A 20,431-nucleotide genomic window follows, 5' to 3' on the forward strand; every position below is an offset into this window, starting at 1 on the left:
TTTCCTTGATTGAAGTGCAGGCCTGAGGTCCCTGCCTTCATGTTGTCTGTCAAGAGGAAAATAGAATGGACAGATTTATAACCACAATAAAGGCATCTTGGACAAAGCCTCTCACCTGTCAGCTTAACTAGTCGACGTTTAGACATCCCTGCAAGCGTGTGTCTATATTTTTGTTTGAGCACATTTACACGTATGTGTTCCGCATGCAAAACATATTTAATCCAGTAGTTATGTGGGAAATAATTTCTTATGACTGTGGAGGGTTTTCACCATAGACTTTCTTTTAGTTCATTTGATGTGAGGAGCTGAAGGAGAGGAGAGGGTGGATGGTTGGGTGAGTGGACGAGTGGGTCCAAAAGCCTGACTGAATGTGGCTATCATGCAGAGTAATATCACCAAAATGCTATTGACAGCGACTTAAACGAATGGGCATTAATAACAAAATTGTGGAACAGCTAAAATCAGCAGGTAGCACTGCTGCATTGTCATTTAATTTAGAGCCAAAGATGGAGAGAACGCGAGAGGAGGAAGGGAAGAGAGGAGAAAGCGGATCTTATAAAGGCAATGTAAAGGAGAAATTGGGAATGAAAAGGACGCTGTGTGCCCGAGGCTAACAGCACATGCAAAATAAAATAAAAGGAGGAAACCTGGACGGATGGTGATGGTGACAGCAAGAAGAGGTGTAATTGTTTGTGGCTGGTCTGTTTTGAAAGAGAAGAAGAAAGAGGAGGAGTTTGAAAGGTATAGATCAAGAGTGAATGACAGCTTTACGTCGACGCCACTCTCAACCTTTTATGTTTCTTCTTTTCCTGCTGCCCTTCTCTTAAGCGGTTATAAATCATAGATTTTGTAGAAACACTTATAGCGCTCGCTGCACCGTTGTTCCTCAAACCGTTGACTGAAGGGTATTTCTGTCACGGTTTGTTCTCGGGTTAAACGCAATAAATGTCAAGAAACAACCTCTCCGTTTTTCCTGGCCTTCAAAAAGCTGTCACATTCATGCTAAATGTCTGTTATTTATCCAAAATGTATATACATGTGTACGCCTTTTTTTTGAGGAATATACATGTGGCTTCAGCGTGTCCTGACAGGGATGTCTTAAGAAGAAAAATGAATATCAATCACTAGAGAATACATGTAGTTACGCTTCTATTCTATATTGAAATCATCTTTCTTTTTTTTCTGAAGGCTGTCACATTTCCCTTCTGCTGGTATGAATAATTGACTTTAAACTTGCTGCTGGATCTTTCTTGTGTGTGTAAAGGTGCTTTATTTTAAAGTTCACATAGACTATTGAAGGGCAAAGGCCAACAACCTTTATTCTTTTGAGGAGCTCCTTTTTATTCTAAAGGTATATTTTACAACTTTTATTCTCAATTGAGTTCTGGTTTGTAGCTCATTATAGTTATATTTATTTCCAGTTCACGTTCAAGACCTGAACTTTGAATTCCTTTAGGAAGGAATTAAAGCGAAGACAAGACATTCTTCAACACTGTCGGAAAAATTGCAAAGGATTGATGATTTTAAGGTCAGAAAATCAACGTGGGCATCAATTCAAAACACAAAGCAAAGTCAAAAGAAGTGATAGGAAATACAGAAGGCTGAATGTGAGTGAATAAGGCAATAGCTCCTTCATGACATACTTCAACGTAGTAATAAGGAGGCTTTTTGCCTTCGCTATGTGTTTTGGAAAAAGACCAAAGTCAGACCATATCTGCTATGGACCTGACTCGCCAAGTCACAGGCCCACATCAGCTGATTTGTGAAAGGTTTAGCTGGGTTCACAGGTCAAAGCAGTGTTGTGGTTAGAACGCATGGCTTGGCAGGAATTACAAGGTTAAACAAAACTCTTTCGATCCAAAGAATCCACTCTGCTATTGAGACCCTCATTATGCATTTGTGAGTGATTGGCATCCACCTTACAGGTTCTTCTATGGTACAGTGAGTTCAAATGCAGAGCTAAACCTGACAGCCTGGTGTTGGCATAAAATGAAGTGCAGCACAAAGAATCTGTCCTTGTGTCTTATGAGAGAGTCGTTGGCTGAAATGGAATGAAAACAAACCATTGACTGTGGCGCAAAAACGGCAACACTTGAATTTTTTTTATCTGGAAATAAGATATCTAATGGCCATCTGTAATAGTTTAGTAATAGTTTTACTGCATAATGCTTTTTACCATCACTTTAGTATTATTAATATGAAGTTTTGTCATTTTTACTTGAGTAAAGTTTCTGGATTTTTCGCTGAACAAAAATCAAATGTTTTCATCAAAAATGCAGCAGACACAGATTTGCAATTTGTGCTAATTTGAGACCTAGTTTTCTCTCTGCAGAGCCGGGTCCTGCTTTGATATTGATCTTCTATATGTGACACTTCAAACCAAGACATTTTTCACATCTTTACTGTTCAGAAACAGTTGTGTGTCTATCTGAAAGCAAAACTAACTGGAGAAAAATGCTAAAGCTTCTCCAAATCACACACAAGTGTTTCGTCGTCGGCGAGGGATTAATGGACATATTAAAATGTAACCGCTTGTCACCTTCAGCATTCATTGCAAACTTAATTGGGCTTTAACTTTGTTAATATGTAGAAAGTTGGGTGGCTCCCCTCTGCTGGGTTGCAGACAGTCTGCCTTGTAAATGTGCCTGTGCCACAGGGTGTGAACCAGACCATGTTTGATGCAAGGTTGTAACTTAATCTAGGGCATAAGATAATGAAATAATATTTTTTCAGTGAATATCTTCTTTTTATAATTATTTCATTTCTAAGCCTTGGGTAAACTCACCCATAAGCTTTTGTTCCTTTTAATGCACGGATGTCAAACTTGTTTTCGGTTTGGGCCAAATCACAATCATGAACATTTGAGCCAGAATATATTGATAAAAACAAACATCTTTTCACATTTGTGTAGTTTGGCAGGTAAAAACTGCTTAAATCTGAATGATTTGAATAATAAAATGTAGTTTGGTTTTTACATGTATTGATACAAACAAGATATTTTTCACGCATTTGTTCAAACTGTCGTATCATTTCAGTATAATGTTAGACAGATACTCTATGAAAAATAGAGATCCCCTGCCTGCTTTGTTTATATTGCATTGCTTATAAAATTCACAAGCTACAACTTTAACCACACAACTGTTATTTGAGAAGGTTTTTTGTTTTTTATACTGGAGCCTAGAGAGAGACACAAAAACAAAAAAAAAAAGGCAGTATAAATTTGACACAACTCTGGATGGTTCACCATGTGCTTTTTAGGGTTTCTGCTATAAAATGTGATTATATTTCAATTTCTCGTCAACATTTGCAAATGAACCGCATCTAACATCACAGTGTTTAACTTATACAGAAACTCTTCTTTTTCATGGAGAGAGTGCTGCTATTATTGATGGCTTGATTTACAAAAAGAAACACCACTCTATTTCGCCTTCTCTTCCCACTTGCTGTGATTTTAATGTTGTTACCAACCTCAACAAGGACTCTGTAGCCACGTTTTGTTTAGTCCTTTGTGGGTGTGACTTGTTTCTGAAGTTATAAAATGGCTTTCTGCTTCTCAAATATCTTTACCTACAAGTGCCTTCATAAGGCACTTACTGTACTCTGACATTCCTCATCCAACCTGGTTAAGTTTCAAGTGTTTCGAAATGAAAGAAGTACACTTCAGAAGAAAAGGCCTGGCAAGCTTCAAGAATCCACCTTTTACAAACTTGGTACACTGCTGCACTTTGTGCTTCGAGCAATGATTTAGTCTGCAGTGCAAGAAGAGGAAGGTTTCCCACAGAACAAGCAGATGAGCATCTAGCTTGCTGGTATTATATAACCCTCTACAATATAAAAAGGATAAACGAGGTCTTATTAAGACCTTGCAGTTTGCTGCAGGTTGTACAGCAGCGGGCAGATTAAATGCTACTAAGAAAGAGGAGATTTTAAGGTTTGCATAACATTTGTGGGTAAGAATTGCTTTCAGCTGTCAAAAATGAAGCACTCAACGTTATGGGAATGTGAATATCATGAGCTTTGCATCACTCACGCCAGTCAGCTGCGCTTTGGTCACAATCCGGTAACATTCACAGACTTGTTAGGGGAACCTGAGAACATGTCCACCCGACCGCAGCTAACACGGGGGTTAGGCGGTGTGCGCGACCTCCGCATATTGAGCTGGGCAGCAGTCCCGGGAGCTTGTGTATTTATTGTCATTTTTGTATGCATTTCTCCTCTCTTCCCCTCTTCCTCTCCTCCAGCTCTAAGCACGTATTTTCTCTCAGGTCAAACCCTTTATTGTTAAGTTACATAAGAGCACTTAGTCAACCAACAGTCGAGCAGTGGCGGCGCTAAGGGCTGCAGGATAACTGTACTTCCTCTCTGGCACTCTTCTGGCTGAGAGCTCTGCTTTAAGTTGCTGTTGACTTTTCAACCCACTTAGTAAAGTTAACTTTTTTTTTCCCCACTTTTGAAAAAATGCAGTGACTCTCCTTGCATGGTTCAAAACTCTTGAATTGGTTTGTAGAGATGAATCCATGAATAGTGTTGAGCTTATATGGCTTGTTGTACCATCGTTTGTGTGGTATATTTGTAATTTTTAAGACATAATTTTAACACTGTGACATAATTTTAACATTGTGACACATTAGCATCAATGATGCTAACCAGCTAGCTAGAAAAAAAAATGGACTTAAGTTTTTTTTAGTGTTTTTTTTATATCAACGCTTGCAGTGCAGTTTACTGTCTTTGGCAAAGATGTTTTTTAAAAAAAGCCTTAAAATAAGCTAATACTTGAATGCAGTAGCACAATCTCTCATTTAAATTTGAAAGAAGCCTCACTGTTAATTTAAGCACATCGCCAATCTAAATAAGAGCAAAACTTCAAGGGTTGTTAAGCAGGGAGGGTAAAGTAGTGATCCTTAAAAAATGGTTTACACAGTGTTGTATTTTACCTACCTGTTGTATACTCAGTGTGTTTGCATGTTTTCAGAAGTTGTTTTTTGTGTATTATTAGGGCAACTTTCATCACTGGTTTGCTTTTAACAAGGTTTTTTTTTTTTCTCTCCTGGAGACTTTCAAGTAAATATAGAGATCTCACCTTATTTGAGTTGTAAAGTTGACGTTCAAATGGATCTTAGGGGCCCTATCCATGTCCTCTTCGGTCTACAGACTCCCCTGCCTCTGAGTGACTGTTTCCTGCTTTTTCTTTTGCTCAATTACTTCTCCTCTGACTCCCACATGTGGGTATTTGGCTCTTTGGGTGAAAGCATGCTCTGTGGAGGAGGAGAGCTGTGGCATGGCTTCAATCTAAAATGTGCTTGGTTAGTAGAAAGAAATTAGCAAACGTCGCGATTACGATTGTATTTTTTAAGACACATTAGCAAAAGAGTACTGTCAATATTAAAAATGAACCAGAAATTTATCACTCAGCCTCAGCATTTGACCTGCCACCCATACCGGTGAGACATAACAGCGTCGATCAGATGCATTCAGATTGCACATATCAATACATGTTAAAACCATATTCTGATGTGTGGAAGTGCATTTAGGACAAACACGGGATGAAACAGAGGTCAGAAAATTACCACAAAAAAAAAAAAAAAAAGCACAGACAGAGCTGCGGTTGTTATGTAGGAGGAGGTCACAATGAACTCGTCCTGTTAGATGATGCTTTTCTAGTACTTTCCTCTCCCTCCCGTCAGCCCCACTTTTATGTCTTTTTTCTGCTGATACAACCTCCTCCTGTCTGCTGACTAACTGACCCACATTCCCCTGTGTGACTAGTTGCGTGTGTGTGCGTGCGTGTGTGTGAGCCCACATTTCTGCTTGCCAATTTTTGTTTTTGTGTGTGTGCATTCTTGTGCCAACTTCTGTCTGTGTTTGTCTGCCTCATCTCTCCCCAGTAAAACTAGGGGGGAAAAAAAGAAAATCCTCAGTGTCTCCCAGGCTTGAGCAGGAACCAATTAGATTATAGTTCTATGGAGTATCATTTTTCCATGATGATTTATGAGATTTTGCATGGGTTTTTCTTTTCTTTTTTTTTTCTGATTGTTATATTTTCTGTTTGATGAGAAGACTCTCTGGTTTACAATTTCTTAATCAAATCTAAATAAATGGGCCACCTACAGATGAGACTCCCTCTAGTGGTGAGATTCTCTGTGGCACGGTTCAGGAAATTCAAGAACCTCTTAAATGAGTTTGATTACTTTCAAAGGCTCCTCACTTTGACTCATTTTTAGATAGTGTAACAATTTAGCTTACTCTGCTGTGGATTTAATTGGCTTTCGCACTGCGAGCACATTCCCACATCTTTATTTTGTGCATCATGCATTTTTCATATAATGTAAGTGATGTTCTACTTTGCATAATTCAGAATTATGGCTCCCACCCTGTTATATGTCGCTTTAAGTCACAGTTTATTCGGATTGTGCCATCCCAAGGGCACAACGTATGTAAATGAGTTCTATATTAACTGCACTGCAAAACGTCAAATGACACCGTTCCTTTAACGTGTTGCGTGTGCTACCTCATGAGGGGAAAAAAAAATCACAAATGGAAACAAATAATGTTTTTTCCCCGCTTCTTTGTATTTCAGATATAAAACACCAACAAAATAACTTCTGGTGGACTGAAGCTGTAAACCTGAAATCCAGAGAGAGAGCACTCACAGCTTGGACAGGATGGCGCTGGTCGACAAACACAAAGTCAAACGGCAGCGGCTGGATAGGATCTGCGAAGGTCAGTTGCTCTCTTTTCTCCTTGTGTTAGATGTCTTCAGATCCGAATGTGCAATTTGTTCACTTTGATCGCACATGGGTTTGAACTTATTCACTTATTTTTCTTCACCATTGAAAGTCTGCAACAAGCTTTTCATCCCACAGCTACAAACTTGATGGGAAGTCAGAGCGATTGCTTAAATTAAACTGTCGGTGTGCTGTACATCTCAGAGGAAGCCTGAGACTGACTAAGGCTTCAGACATAATAGGATGGATGTCTAGCAAAGCAGTGGAGTGTGTGTGTATGTGTGTGTGTGTGGGAGGTAAAGGACGCCTGGTTGAAAGTCAAATGAGACTTGAATTTGATGTAACCAGATTGCTGTAGAGATGAAGAAAGGGGTTTGTAATGAAGTGAAGCATTCCTTTCAGCAGTGGGATTGTGCTTGGATTGATTTTTGTACGACAGTGCATCTACATATTTATGCTTTTTGTACAGATTGGAACACCGAAAAAGACATTTTCTTTTTCTTTTTTTTTTTCGACGCGTTAAGAGAATCTACTGTTCTGTGGCGTGCAAAATTATTTTTCATTCCATGTGAGATTTCACATTTATTGTTTATGTTGTTTCAAAGACTTGAATATAAATTGAACTACAGTCAATTTACAACCAGACTGATCCTGTCTTGCTTGTCAAAAGCGTGATTGCTTTTGATTGCTGACTGAACAATATCAAACAGCGTGTTAGGATCAGGTAATGTTGCCCTCTTTCTTTTTGAGGTGTTCAGGTGATAAAATGTTATGATGGATTGAGATTTCTTTTTATTGTCAAAAAACAAATAAAATGTCTTCTGCTTTGTGTGAGATTTAAATCAGTCATGTAAATCTTGCATCAGTCTAAAGTTTCCGAATTATCTTCATTTTTGAGTAGCCTATATTTTGCCTACTATGGTTGGGTTGTAATACAATATCCTGTATCCTGGCCATCCTTAACACCATTGATGTAAATATTTAAAAACTGCTGCAAATGCAATGTTTGCATGGTAACACAGTTGTTCACACTATTATTGGTTCTCAATTCAAATCCTAAGCTGGGCATTTATTCAGGGAGGTTGCATGTTTTTTCCCTTGTATGCCCCGATTACCTCTGGGTACTCCAACTTCCTCCAACAGTGTAAAAATATTTATCATTCCCTTAGGCAACCTTAGGTGCCTAAGGTTGAACGCCATTCAATCGTGTCTTCTGGTTGAATGGACAGGATTTTAATGTGCATATCAGTTGAAACATCCCTGAGCCAATTTGCACTTTTTCCATTTCTACTCCCATTTCAATTCCTTAAATGTACCAATTAATACCCTTTTCATTACCATGTTCTTGTTTTTGTATCAGTCTATATAATATGAATATTTTTATTGCATCCTAATTCCACCGATGAAGAAAATTATGCTGATCAAACCAAATTAATACTCAGAGTCCTTCTTTTTGATAGTGTCTATTTATTGGAGTCACAAATCCACATTTCCTTAGGCTAAGAGTCGATTATATGAAATTATATGAAATTATTTTAGATGATTGGCCTCCAGTAAAGGTAAGTAACAGATCAATTTTAGGTGCAAAAACATTCATGATATTTATAAAAGGTCCCTTAGCAGACTTTGGTGCCTGAAAAATGCCAGTATGAAAACGGTAACACTTAAAAGACTGAAGGCAAAAACAGTGAATTGGGAAAATTATTAGCGCTGAGAAGTATCAGGCTTCTCTGTTATGGGTCCCCATAAGTTCTTACCTCTTACAGGGCATTTCCAACAAGTTTATGCCATTAGTGCTAAACTTAACTTTGATGGGTTTGGCATAATAGTCCAGTCTCAAATATCATTTTAAAGCCTGGTGGGTTATTAGCAGCCCACATGTTCTGGTCCTATCAGCCGTGGGCTCCTAAAAATATCAACAAGCACTGGAATATTTACTGTCTTTAATTCTGGAAAATGTTATATCAGTGCAATACAAATGGCAATTTAAGATGAACAAGTCCAAGTCAACTGCATTTTAACCAAACACTGGGTTTGCCGAGATTAAAAAGATGCCATCCCGTATTTTTGCAGTAATCTGGCTGGCCATTAGGATTATCAGGCTCTTTTTCTTCAAGATAAAACCTCGAAAACCTTTTGAGCTGTAAGTTTTTAAGCTCCTAAAAATAGTACAGGAATTATTACAGCCAAAGGCAAAACAAGCGACTGCTAAAATAACACCTCACTGAGCTGTGGACTCATCTCAACAACCTTTCCTTTCTTCTTCTGTCACAACCCCCCTCTTTTCCATTTGCAATGCCTATCGCACATGAACAAAGTTCTGAATGACAACATCCAGCAAAGTACTTTCACCCGCACGGGGATGTCTCCATCAACCTCTTGGTACATCCACCTGCAGAGGGAGTGTGTGTAGCACTGGCCTTCCAACCTAAAACTAACTTCACCCATCCTCACCGTAACCATACAGGGGTAAAAAGGGCTTGATCAGATCAGTGAAAAATCTAATAAATGAAATATTACCCGCACATGCTTTTACAGTAGAGCAGAGGCAGAAGCTAACATCAGATAGTTTCTTACAGAGAAAATCCAATGCGATGGAAACAGCAGGAGGATCCTTGGAGGAAACGCGGGAAGCAGAGCTTCCTGCAGTAAGCCTTTGATCCACAAAGTTAACAGAAACATGGCTGATCTTTTGTCTGCGCTGATAGACCAACCTGTAACAAAGTAAGCTTCAGACGTAAAGGCTGATGCAACGCAAGGAACCATTTGTCCAAAACATAATTCGATTTATTGTACAACCTTGTTCTGTTTATGTGATAGAAAGCAAAAGAAAACCTTAAAGTGCCTGAAATGACATGTAGTCATAATCCTTTTTAAACAGGCATCAATCCCTCAACTCAAGGTATGAGTTGATATTGGAATTTTCTGCCAACATTAACTTAATTTTCTGCCAAATTCATTTAAAATGCTGGATGTGAATGAAGATGGCAGAAGAAGAGCAGGAGCGAGTGGCGTTTTCTCTGAGCACTGCTGCAGTAACAGGTGGAAAGAAGGCTGAGAGAGGCCTGCCAGATACATTTGTTTTCTCTGTTTTATTATATCATAACATTATAACTTCTACATTGTTGCACCTGATGTTAACTCAAACTTATAGTCAGATCTTCCCTTTTTTGACTGTTTGCTCTGCGCTGTCCATTTTGTCAAAACCAATTTTCTATCAATTTTTTTTTCTGTGAATATCAAGAGAAATGACAAAGGCAGCTTTAATAAATAGCGCACAGCAGCTTTTGTGCCTTTATGTCAAACAAATGACATGCTGTCAGTTACCATAGTAATGTTTTATTGGCTATTTCACAATGTATGATTTTACAATGAGCTGCTTGCAACTTAAGTGAATTTTCTCAGAAAGATTAATGTACCTCATGCTTTAGAGCCTCAAAGTATCAAATAACTTCACTCCACTTTGTTCATTTCTGAGAAAAATCCCACTGCTGCTATTTTATAGATTCCTAAATGAAGCAGTGATGCTGCTGTTTCCATCCTCAGAATGAGAGCCACATGTGGCATCTTAAAACTCTCCAAAACCACCAGCCCCCTTTCCTTGCCTGGAAACAAATCCCCTCTCTCTCTCTCTTTCTTTTTTTCACCCTTTTTTTTCTTTTTTGTTAAATGCAAGAAGAAGTATTGTGTGCTGCCTAAGCAATATGTTAAATCCCGAGACAGTGTTTCCCTCTGCTGCCACTGACATCTTTTGCAGAGTCCAACTTTCATATCAGTGAAGTCACTCTTCTAAAGAGGATGGGAGATTGTCTTTCTTCTCTTTTTTTTCATGATGCAGTTAGTCACCACAGCAGCTCTTAAAAAAATCTGTAGAAGAGGGTGATTCACATCAACGAAGTTTAAAGATCAGAGGGTGGTGAATCATGCCGTTTTCACAGTAGCATTAAATCCACTCAGCCATATAAAAAGGGGTTATTTTAAAACCAGAGGCATGGGGTGTTCTACACCATAATGTCAAAGCCACCCACTATTATCTATAAACAGACTGTTGGGACTGAGGCATGAAATACAAATCAAAGTTCATACCATGTATATTGACAAAAACAAGAACGTTACGGAGTGATTGTGATTGCACCGCAGTCATGGCTTGAAGTCGACGAGACGGCGAGAGCAGCTTCCCCTAATTTCCATTTATCTTCTGAGGAGAACTGTGTCAATCCAATAGCTGTTTCCCGGCGGCGTTGCATTGATTGCATCTCTGTGATGAGTGGCCAGCAGGAACGTGTCCGTGGGCACCAATCACATTCGACATGCCCTATGCGGCGTGGCTGTTTACCCCCATCAAGTGTGGTCACGGTGCCGAAATGTAGATTTCACTGGTGCAAATTTGAAAAGTGCATCTGCAGAAATTCACTTTAGTTCTTGGCAAGAAGCATGCAGAAGAACCTGAAAATGACCATAGTCAGGACTAAAGAGAGATGTAAAATCTGTGGAACTGGAACCAGAGCATGTTGGGGTTGATACAGGTCTTATTATTATATAATTATGAACCAAATTGGGGCTTTCCAGCAAGAAATTGTTGGAAGAAGCAAAGTGGACGAGTTGGACACAGCATGTCTTGTGATCAACCCATTGTTTGCTTTCAGTGAATGTGATGTTTGCTGTGCATAACAACAACAACTGAATTTGTGGTCACTTTAATTATACATATATTTAGATTTTTAATTAAAATGATTAACAAGCAGCCTTTGAAAAGAAGAGTAACAAAGATTAATCATTTCATAAATTTTCCGACATGTAAATCCAATTTGTTAGCGTCAGATTTGCTAAAAATAAAAAGCTGCGGTCACGGTGTTGCTTAAGTGTGTGCACACTTAAACTATAACTTAATTCCATTCTTGTGTTCAGTCTTGTTGGGTAACTAAAGGAAGCCTGACATCTGTAAATAAGGTTCACTTACCCAAAATGGACTTTGTTGATACTTGCTCACTTGCATTATTCAGCTAAAGTTCTTGCAGAGTGATTGCAGAAGATCAGAAATGTTTAAAGTTGTCTGACAGGAGGAGGGTTTCTTGTTTATTAAGCTTCTGTTCTGCATTCGGGAACAGTCTTCTGTGTTGTCCTGGATAGAGGATTAGGGTTTCCCTGGAAGCTTTTCTTCCATTGAAAAATAAAAAAAAAACATCCACACTAAGTTAAAATATTAAAAAAAATAAAATATGTTAAGCCCTTTCATTCCCCTGCATTTGTCATTCCTGTAAATTGTACAGGAGTGAAAACAATAGTGTGAGGAAAAAAGAACAATTGCAGCTTTTCGAGAGCATGCGACAAAAGGGGACCTGACCTCACTGATGAGTCTGTAAGCTATTCATTAATTACCAAAGTGCCTGTAAATTACCTAACAAAGCTAATAAAGAAGAGGTGTTTGTTTTAATAAGCCCCTTCTAAAGCGCATACAGTGGAACTGCTGCTTCCGATGTGGGATTGATGAAGTGCCAACAAGAGTGTAGCAACAATAAGGTAAATGTGACAAACATCTGCTCCCAGCTTCAGCTCTCATCCCTCCAACTCTCTATCTGTCTGCTCCTCCTTCTGTCGGCTCCATCTGTGTACCCAGCATGCATTTTGGCTCGGGCGGCATCGCAAAGTCGCTGCCATTTAGCCAGAGCTAACCCGCTGATCCAGGCACGGATGGGATGTGAGAGGTGCTGTGATGGGAAGTAGGTCGCAGGATGAAAAAAGCTGCCACCCTCCCTCTCGCCCTCTCGGCTGTTGGTTTGTGATTGGATGCAAACACCACAAGGTGGGGTAGTGGAATTTGTCATGAGGAGTTCAAGTGTTGCCTGAATTGCAGCGATGTGGGTAAAGCTTGATTGTGGGTCCTCCTCATCTTTGTCGTTTAAGTTTTTGTTTAAAACGAACAATTTCTCATGAAGTGGTCAGTCATACTGAAATGCGATGAAGACAAGTATTTGTTGTTGTTTTTTTCTTTTAAAGAAAAAAAAAATATTACCCATATTATTCCATCTCTCATGTTCTGGCATCCAGCTCTGGTATGAAGTCATCGGACTGGCGTCTGGATCCATTTCTTCCCTCTTCCATAAAACCATACTACGCACCTATTGGCCTGTTCCGACCTCTCCTCAAAACCCACAGTTTTTCTTACAGGCTTTAAAGGAAAGCAGCGAGGGACCTAATTAGCGAGGGAAACAGTAGAAAAACAGACCAGATGCAAATTTACCTGCGCTATACTAAAATGTACAATCTTTATTTCTTGCTGGCTGACATTGAAGAAGCGTGAACCTTTTTCTGTTTTAGAGCAGAGAACATTACCAAAAACAATTTCTATTTGTTAAATGACAGAATAACTGAAGTCTTCATACATCTATAATTTATTTAGAAGAATTGTCTTTAAAGTTTGTGACTTGAGTCAAATGCTTTGGGTGACCTTAAAGCTTCTCACACATTTTCTGAAATGATGCCCTCTGACAGAATAAGTGAGATCAGTGTTTTGTGATGGTAATACTAACACTAAATTCCTGACTGTGTTGTCTTTAAACTTTGTACTGCTATAACTCACCCAGTGGTACATTTTGAGTGGAAAATTCTCTTCTTGATATGTTGGTTGATTTATTTAGATCGTCTATGATGCCACACAAGGAAACAGGATGTTTCCTTAAACAAATCCAAAAGTATGCCTAAATTATTATCTCAAATAATTACAACCACTTTGTGTTATTTTACACCTGATCTGTGTATGTAAATATCTTGTTTCGGTTGTGAAAGGCTAAGTGGTCGTGTTTGAAATAAGTCTGGGAATAATACACTTTAAAAGAGTGACTGTTCTACGTGTCTGGTGTCTGAGCTGGCGTGTACATAAACCTTGCGATTGAAGTTGTAGTTTAGCTGCTTGAAAAGTCTCAGTTATGAAGTATTATAATAACCTGCGGCTTTCTTGGATCAGAAAATAGAGAGAAGGGATTATGGCATAACACAGCCTATGCATAGGAACAGTTCCAGAAAAAAAAAATAAATAAATGTTTTAGTTTAGCCCAACATACACGTTTTTCCATTTAATAAAATAATAGCTTACTCACATTTATAGACCATTGAGTTGCTATAGAGAGGCTATCGAGGGCAAATATTCTTATTGGGTTCACAAACACAGCGGCTATGTGCATACTGTCTGTTAAATGTGCATTGCAATTTATCTGACGGTGTCATTTCCTGCAGCAGTATTGGTATTGTAATCTCTTTTTGAGTCAGAAGCCCCTGCCACACGCTCACACATACGTTAGTGCAATTACCATTCAAACCATATCTTTGCTACATGACACGTCACTCTATAGGAGACAGTTGTTTTTATTTCTGTTGAGGGGCCGGCATTCGCTTTGAGTTAGCGTGTGATTTTTTATTCATGTATGGGCAGCGGGCCAAGGCCAAGGCTTTAGTTGGGGGATTACACATGCGAATGAAAAGCAATGTAAATGAAGTGCTGCAGCCTCTGCAGTCTTTTGCGTGCCAAAAGACGAGCAGAGCAGGGTCGAAAGGCTGGGAGGCTGAAAGTAAATTTTTAAATCGCCTGGTTTAGTATAACACCTTGGAGTCAAAAATGTATAAAGAGTGTGGACTTTATTTTTAAAAAATGCACAATTTACATGCTCACATGTACGGTGCTGTGAAAAGCATTTATAGCCCTTGAATCTTCTCACAGTTTGTCACATTTCAAGCAAAAAAGTCTAGTTGATTGACTGTAATTTCTTACATTTTGCAAACTGAAACTCTGAAACGTGTCATACATTTATATGTGCCTCTCTTTACATGAAGACAAAATACAACACACCATGCCTCTGATTCAATGGGAGCCCTGCTCCTTCTCTGTAGCAAGAGATTGTTATTGTGTAAGAATTATTTAAGAAAACTTTACTCTTTCTGTATGGCCTGGTACCAAATAATCATTGGTTGGTACTGATTTGTCTCCTGGGGTTTGGAGATCTTTGATGTAAAGGGACTGAGCAAACAAGTGAAAGATAGTTTTCTAGTGAGATGATTCAAATTACAACGTTTCGATCTGCACACACATCGCTATGCGGTGAAGAAAATAACACTATACATTAATCCCAAAAGTACAGCACTGTGCTGCAAACACTATGTTTTACAGTGGGGATGCTTCACTGCAATAACAACAGGGATGAGGTCAAAGTTGAAGATGGAGCTAAAATTTGAGGCTGGATCAGAGGTGTACCTTTGAGCAGGAGAACAACTTTATGGCCGTACATTGGAATAGTTTGCATCAAAATAATTGATTTGGGGTATTTTACTAAGAAGGATAGGCAAGAATTTTAGCACGTTAGAGACGTAACTCAAAATACTTGGCAGCTGTTGGAGAAAATGTGAAAATGTATAAATGGTATGTTTTCCTTCAAAAAATTTATATTGGTTTACTGCACTGAAATTCCAGTAAAATACCTTGAAGCATGATAAAATGATAAAGGTATCCATATGTTTTCAAGGCACCGTATAACTAAAATGACTAACCAGTTTTATGTAGCATGAAGGAAAGGGACTGAGTAATGGCGAGATAGAGAACTAATGAATGTCAGTGAAACTACCTGCTTAACAGAATAAAATGCAAGTTGAAACCTTTTGTTAGCCTTTACTCCTCTTGCGAGTTTCACTTTGATCTCTTTGATCCCTCTCTTATTGTCTTCATGTATTCAAATCTTATCTCACATCAAGCAGGCTAGTAGTTCCTCCATCATACTGGGGAGAAAAGGAAAAAAAAAACAAAAAGCATCATCTGCATTTTTTTTCTTCGTGATCCCACAAGAAACAAACCCAACACAATAGAATAGACAGCGTATTCTCTGATCTCTTCCTACACTTATTATGCAACACTGATTAAACAAGATATTTGTGCCAGCAACTAATCTGCTTCCTGCTTTCACAGGGCTATGGCAGGATTTTTTAAAATTATTTTTTCTCAAAGGAAATGTGGTAATTATATTTTCAGTTTAAAATACAAGTCGTCAACTACAGCAATGAGTAACTAAATGTGGATGGAAAATGAACATATATTCCTCTTACATTAGACTTCATGCATTAATACACAAGAGGCCAGAAGGGATCAGCTTTCAGTGAGGATGTAAGGTAGAATATTCTTGGTTTAAAAATAAAAGCAACAAATAAGAACTTAAAAGGGACAAAAACCATTCTGTGGACTCCATATGAAGACAGTTCTGCATTTCTTGATCTCGTCAGCAACCGAAGCATTTTGAAGGGCAAAAGGCACTTTGGATTAAATGCTGCGACATAAAGCCCCATCCCCCACTCCACAAGCTTTATGCACACACACAAATGCACACGCAAACCCCCTCCTCCACCCTGGTGTTTTACTTTTTATAACAAGGTAGAACATCCAGATTATTGAATCTTTTTCAGGGAGCAAGATTATAAGAGATTTTCTAAAAAAACAAATAAATAAAAAGGGCGAGGGAGGTATTTGGGTGCGGCATATATTTCAGCAAAATGAGGTTTCGTCCTTGAGTTAAATTGTGAATATTTATATAAAGAGTTGAAAACCGCAAGTTCTGGATTTGATATCTTTCCGTCCACTCCACAGAGTAGACAGAAGCGGAAGACAAGTACGAGTTTACAATATTCCCAGTCTCAGATTATTGCAGTGTTCAGTGCCCTGCAGTTGCTTTATAGACAGCAGGTCTGAGTAATCCCAAATCAAGGAGAGCAAAGCAGCGGCAGAGATCATCAAGGACATTTCAGAGTGCATTGGGCAGCAGTTGTGTGGTGGCTCTGCTGCAAGCATGGGGCCCGAGGGATTAGAGTCCAATCAGACTGGATTTGATGTTTACTGACAGCACATGGGACTTAGCTGAGCTGACTGTATTTCATTTGTTTTCAATGAACTCACACACCTTGCCTGGCCTCCCTCCCTGAGCTGGGACTCTTGACGCGCCTGAAACCTGTTGACTGCCACGGATCATCAGCAACTTCAGGTGAGTGTCTGGAGGAAGGGAGAGATCTGGGGGAAGTGGTTGGAATAGGTTTCAAGTAGGAATGGATTCATTGTCACCAGGTTTCCTAACTGGTTCATGTGACGTCACAGAAGGAAGTGGAATTAAACGGGCTTTATTTGGATGTAATCCTCCATAGCAATCGGTAGAGCGAGTAAAATGTCCCACTGAGGGGAGAGATAAACCGTTCTGGATTAGTACAAGCCCCAGCCCATCCCAACCCATAACCCAGCCTATCCTCTTTTTTTTCTTCTTCTTTTTTTGACCTCCTTACAAATGCGTAGTGGCTATCTGGAGCTTGCGTCCTGCGATTCCATGGAGTAACTCAACTACCTCCTCAGTGTTTGTGTGGTTTTGTGTGATGTGGATGATTTTATGTGTGGTGTCCTTTTTTCCTCTTGCACAACAAGGCAGCATGACCATGGATTAATTATTCAAGGACTCCCAGCTAAAGGGAGAGTCATCCGATAGCTGGGACTTATAACAAGCTGGTATCAGGTGAAACTGCACACTTTGTTAGGTGTTTTTTTGTGCTTGCTTTGTGCTTCCCTTCGGTTTTATCTGTGATGCTGGGAAATTTTACTTTTAAATACTCCAAAGAAATTTTTGTGTTTTCTTTTATATGATTTTTTTAAAAAAGCTATTTCCTTTTTTTGCCAATGCTTGTTCCAAACAAACAATTGGGTCTTGGACGCTCCCATAGTTGGGACACGTTAGGGGGGAATGAGGGTCAGTGGGAGAGGCAGAGCGACAGTGTTTACGACCAGCAAGCAAGAGTAGCAGGCCGACGGAGCTCTCTGTCATACGGGGAGGGAGGAGGCTGGTACGAAGCTCCACCAGGTGTGCGTCCCCCTGACCTGGATTTGAAACGTGCTTCATATTCTTACCAAGACTCTTCCTACGGACAGGTCTACACAGAGCGCCACGACCCACGCGGATTCAGGAAGAGTTCTGTGCCAGACATAAACCACTTCGAACGGGTACCGATGGCTCACCGAGGCTCCATTCCACATCAAGATTACTACTCTCATGACCCAGCCATGACTCCTCGGCCACCTGAGGGCATTTACAGGCCAGAGCACCAGCCTCCACCACCTCACCTTCATCAACTCAGCAGGTCAGGCTCCCATTTTGGAATAGCTCCTGGGGCTCGTACTGTATGGGATCAAACTCAGCCAGGCAGAAGTGGACCTCAAGCTCCTTCATCACCTCTGCCTCCACAACCACCTCTAACAGCCCATGAGTTAAGTCGGACTTACAGGGAGCCTGGGGCTATAACCGTTGCCAAGGTTATGCAAGACGGCCAACAGCGATTACCTTCCAGAGACCTACCTCCCGGTCACTATGGTATGGATCATCCATCTCCTCGATATGCCAATGAACCACCCCCTCTCTCTGGGCCGTCCGTCTATACAGATGTTGATGGACGGCCTCTGGATTCACAGCAGCAAGTTGCCACCTGTCTTGTTGTAGATCCAGCAACTCAAGGTATGATGAGGCAAGAAACTGCATCACCTTATACCATCCAACAACAGCAATTGCAGCAGCAACAGTTACAACAGCAACAATTACAACAGCAACAGTTGCAACAGCAACAATTACAACAGCAACAGTTACAACAGCAACAATTACAACAGCAGCAATTACAACAGCAGCAACTTCAACAGCAGCAGTTGCAACAGCAGCAACTTCAACAACAGCAGCTGCAGCAGCAGCCTTTACAGCAGCAGCAGCTTCAACAAGAACAGTTGCAGCAGCAACATCTGCAACAGCCACTTCCACCTCCACCCGCCTTGCCGGTGTCTGATCCTAACCTTGCTCTGTCCTCTCCACTTCCAGCTCCAACTGCTCAAATGCAAACTGTGGCAGTTGTTGCTGCTGCACCTGCACCTCCATCTGTTCAGAGTGCTCCTACTCCAGCTCTTCCTCCTCCTCCAGCTTCCCCACTTCCTGCTCCACCTTCTATGCCTCCTGTATCATCTGTCCCACAGACACCTTTGCCTGTGGACCCCAAGAAGACAGTGGATCCAGAATTCCTTTCTTTGCTCCGTAATGAAGGCCTCTCAGAGAGCACCATTTCTTCACTCATACAGCAAGGCTTTGACTCTAGTAGCCTGTTAGCTGTTATGGAGGAAAATGATGTCCGTACTGTGGCCCCCAATCTTGGTCAAGCTCGCGTACTGTCTCGGTTGGTTCATAACTACAAGCGGCCCATTGAAGCTACACCAGCCCCATCCCGTCCTCAAACACCCATGCGAGGTCGCTCTAATAGTTTTAGTCATCGCTCAGACATCTATCAGCAACAACATCACCACCATCCACCGCATCTTTCTCAGGCATTGGCTGTAGATCCTCAACTAATGCCCCCACCGACTCCTGGGGCCATGCAAACCATTTCTCCAAGAATAGGAGAAGTAGGAAGTCGGAGGCCAAGCAGTGCACCCTCTCAAAACCTCATGGAAGTCACAGGCAGCTACCCAGGTCAACCACCTCGTTCCCCTGGACCATACACTGGAGCCCTTATGCCTGTCCAGTCAAGACCAATGTCTGCTTACTCCGCCGGGGTAACAATGCCCGGGGTGCCTATGCAAGGTATGCAGATTATACCACAGCAGATGACTGGGTCAATGCCTGCATTACCAGGATCCATTCATTCTATGCAAGGTATGCCACAGCACATGCCTGTATCATTGCCAGCATTACAGCAACCCCCTCAACAAGTACCAAAGGCATACTCGACCAATTACACAGTCCCTATGGAGCTGATGAAAAGGGACAGGAATTTGCTGCCATTATCCCCAATGCATAGCCCTCATCCAAGCCCTCAACTGATTCGTAAGGGTGGGGGTCCTGCAGCAGACAATGCCATGGTTCCTCTGGGAGCTCAAGTTCAAGGTCAAAGTGCACTGACTGCTAACCAGAAGTTAAGCCGACGCACAGGTCCTCCTGTCATTGTGTCCACCATGGCATCTCCAGACACAAGTAAATATATATATTTTTTTATATTTTATAGAAATCTTTTGTTTGCTTGGGGTTTTTGTAGATATAAATTTACTTCACCTGGCTTTATTTAGTTGATTTACAGATTTAATAGACAGTCGATTTATTTTACCTAGTATCTATTTTATATAACGATCAGTTTATAATGCTAGTTCATGGGGCTACCATTATATTTAAGTGCTATAAAATACAGTCACACGATGCTAAAAAATATCAACTTAAGTGTTATCTTCCAATTACATGTTCAAGTTTATTTTCACCAGTTGACTTGATGAATCATTTATAATGTAAGTGAAAAGACATTTTTTGTGTTTTGCTCTCAGATCAGGACTATTTGTTATTTGATGAGTTTTTAATGTTTTTAATCTTACTCAGCAGTTTCACCATTTGCTTGCTGTCCTGTGTTGGTGCTTACTCTATCAATCACAGAGAAAGGTTTTGTCTTTTTTAGCTTTTATCTAAGCTCATGGTTGTCACCTATCTCTTGTCAAAACAGTTTTTTGACAAGCTTCATGGATTTGGAATAAACACCCTGGCAATCCCTTCCCTGTCCTACTTTTGTTTCCTGCACATATATTGATACTAAAACAAAATCTGTCTTTCTCGCCTTCTTATCTGTTTGAGAGATGGATTCTTGTTCACAGTGTCTGCAAGATACTTTATGCAGTCATGTGA

At 40.2% G+C, this 20,431-nt stretch overlaps 1 protein-coding gene across 4 annotated transcripts in view; it reads left to right on the forward strand.

Annotated features, from left to right (window-relative positions):
- The window catches only part of ctbp2a (C-terminal binding protein 2a), a 65,748-nt gene that overhangs the window by 12,295 nt on the left and 33,022 nt on the right, over positions 1–20,431 (forward strand). For 2 of the 4 annotated variants that reach the window (XM_055029489.1, XM_055029490.1), the window contains exon 1: positions 17,011–19,738. In XM_055029489.1, the coding sequence (XP_054885464.1) occupies positions 17,416–19,738 (2,323 nt within the window). In that variant the 5' untranslated portion in view covers positions 17,011–17,415. Of the gene's footprint in view, positions 1–6,577; positions 6,721–16,625; positions 16,739–17,010; positions 19,739–20,431 lie in introns of those variants that run through there. The other 2 variants (XM_055029491.1, XM_055029493.1) reach the window with 2 other exon arrangements.

The sequence above is a fragment of the Poeciliopsis prolifica genome, unplaced genomic scaffold (genome assembly GCF_027474105.1).
Source record: "Poeciliopsis prolifica strain line A6 unplaced genomic scaffold, Auburn_PproV2 SCAFFOLD005, whole genome shotgun sequence".
Lineage (NCBI taxonomy): Eukaryota > Metazoa > Chordata > Actinopteri > Cyprinodontiformes > Poeciliidae > Poeciliopsis > Poeciliopsis prolifica.